Source organism: Papaver somniferum, chromosome 2 (genome assembly GCF_003573695.1).
Source record: "Papaver somniferum cultivar HN1 chromosome 2, ASM357369v1, whole genome shotgun sequence".
NCBI classification, from domain to species: domain Eukaryota; kingdom Viridiplantae; phylum Streptophyta; class Magnoliopsida; order Ranunculales; family Papaveraceae; genus Papaver; species Papaver somniferum.
This window is the reverse complement of record NC_039359.1, coordinates 114,521,451-114,524,010: the sequence shown is the minus strand read 5'-3', so window position 1 is coordinate 114,524,010 and position 2,560 is coordinate 114,521,451. Positions and strand designations below refer to the sequence as shown.

At 38.5% G+C, this 2,560-nt stretch overlaps 1 protein-coding gene across 1 annotated transcript; it reads left to right on the top strand.

The window, feature by feature from the left end:
* The first annotated feature begins 661 nt into the window (after window positions 1-661).
* Window positions 662-1,678, top strand: LOC113351783. The gene has a single exon (XM_026595717.1). The coding sequence runs from the start codon at window positions 662-664 to the stop codon at window positions 1,676-1,678; it is 1,017 nt and encodes a 338-aa protein (XP_026451502.1).
* The last annotated feature ends 882 nt before the right edge of the window (window positions 1,679-2,560 follow it).

Sequence of the window (2,560 nt, the reverse complement as noted above, 5' to 3'; positions counted from 1 at the left end):
GATTTTCTTATTATCACTTCAGATCTGGAAACTGAAGAGACATGGTATATCCTATATAAGGTCGTTACCCATACTTACATAGTTCCATCAAACAAGCTGTTTCTCTTCTTTCTCTTTTATTCAACCATGGATACATCTTCAAACTCAGTAATAAATTTAGAAGAGGATGATGGCGACCAAGATGAAGAATTAACCGCAACTCCTCTTTGGAAATACGTTCAAAAGATTGATAAGAAAACTTGAGATAAAGGAGGTGGTGGTGGACAGAAATTCATATGCAATTTCGGTTGCAAAGTGGAACCATATGCAGGATCTTATTCGAGGGTACGTCAGCACTTGATTGGTATTTTACCTGGCGGCAAGTATCAAGGTATATCATTATGTTCTAAAGTTTAAAAAGAAGTGAGAGAGATTTAAAAAAAAAGAACTCGATGCAAGAAGCCTGTACGGTGATAGTGCTAAAGTAAAAAAGCTTTCCTTACCAAATTCTAGTACGACACAAAATCAACAGACATGTACGGGTCAAAGTGAATTATTTGAGAGTATTGTTAATAAAATATTTCAGAAGCACAACAGGGATGATGTTGATCAAAAGATCGCGAGATGCTTATATGTAAATGCAATTCCCATGAATGTTCTTCGGTCTCCAGCTTGGGCAGAAATGGTGTCCGTCATTAATAATGCACCAAAAGGATACAAGTCTCCTTCTTATGAAAAGGCTAGAACTTCTTTATTAGACAAGGAGCAAATGTTGGTAAAGCAAGCCCTAAATCCTTTGGTGAGTGATTGGCAGGCTCATGGAGTTTCAATTGTCTCTGATGGTTGGTCGAATGTGAAAAATACATCATTAATAAATATTATGGCGGTATCAGACGGCAAAGCAATGTTTCTAAGCGCACACGACGTCTCAGGAATAGAGAAAACTGGTGAGAACATTTCTATGATTCTCTTGAAAGCAATTGAAGAGATTGGGCCTTGGAATGTTATACAAGTCCTCACAGACAATGCGGCAAATTGCAAACTGGCTGGAGAACTCATAGAACAAAAGTATCCCCATATATTTTGGTCGGGTTGTTTAGCATACACCCTAAATTTATTAATGAAGGACATAGCAAAATCCAAGGAACCAGCCATTTCATTTGTGAAAGAAACATATACAAAAGGCAAGGACATTGTGAAGTTCGTGAGGAATCATTCTCAATGTATTGCTTTATTTAAGAAGTTTTCTCCTTTGGAGGTTCTCAAATCAAAGAAGACACGTTTTGGATTTCATTTCGTCGTGTTGTCCCGGATTGTCGAGGTAAGAGCTTCTTTGATTTCCATGGTATTATCAGAAGAATGGAAAGAACTTAAGAAACCTGCAAATGCAGAAGAACATGCAAAAATCACCTCAATTGTCATGAATGGGAATTTTTGGAGTAATGCGGAGAAGGTGTTGCGAATAACGAAGCCGATATATATAATGCTTAGATTTTCAGATTCCGATAAGGCCGTTATAGGAGAATCATATGAGCAAATGGATACGATACTGGGAAATTTACAAGACACACTTGCAAATGATATAATGATTCGGGATATTACTCAGCAAATTGTGGTCCATAGATGGAGTAAAACAAATATCCCATTGCATTGTTTAGCTTATTTGCTTGTCCCTAAGTATTACAAGATGGATATCTAGCTGCTATAGATAAGATGTTTCCAGTGCCGGAAGAAGTTGCGGTTATACGACATCAAACTAGTGATTTTGTAAGTAATGGAGGTTGTTTCGCGCGCCCACAAGCTATAGAGGATAGAGCAAAGATGAGTGCAAAACAGTGGTGGGGTTTATACGGCGGAGGAGCACCAGAGCTTTACAACTTAGCTATGAGAGTGTTGTCTCAGAGTGTTAACTCGTCTTGTGCAGAAAGATGTTGGAGCACATATAGCTACATCCATAGTGTAAAGAAAAACAAATTGGGAGCTGATAGGGCTGAAAATCTTGTGTATGTTCACTATAATCAACGTCTTCTTGCAAGGAAAAGAGCAGATTATGGGAATCTGTATAGAAATTGGGATGTAAATCCAGAAGAAAACAACATTGAAGAAGCTATTGAAGTAATTGAGGCAAGGGAACGAGACGCGGTATCTGATGATGAAGCAAATTACTTTACAACACCAACACCAGCTCTTATCCCTCCATCCTCCCCTACACCAACACCTCCACCTCCACCTCCAAGTTCACAAGAGCAGGAAACACAAGCACAAATTAGAGTTCAGAGTGCTCGTAACAAACACAAGAGGCAAAAAAAGTCAATGAATGAGATATATTCTCGAACATGATTAACATTTTCTAAATATTTAAGGTTTATGTCTTATTTCTTGGTTGCAAAATTAGAAAATTAGTAATATAACTAAGATTGTTAAAAAATTGTAATTTACGTTCCCAACGCGTTCTGCGAATTTTATTTTTTGAAAATTTTACGATTCGCGTTCCCGTTTCCGTCCCGCTCCCGTCCCCGTTCCCGCTCCTGGCTACTAAGCTTCACATGCGCCTCAGCCACCGCGCAACCTCTCATCCATC

Excerpts from the sequence above, each read along its gene's own strand:
- LOC113351783 (XM_026595717.1), top strand. The coding sequence starts at position 662 with ATGGTGTCCGTCATTAATAATGCACCAAAAGGATACAAGTCTCCTTCT.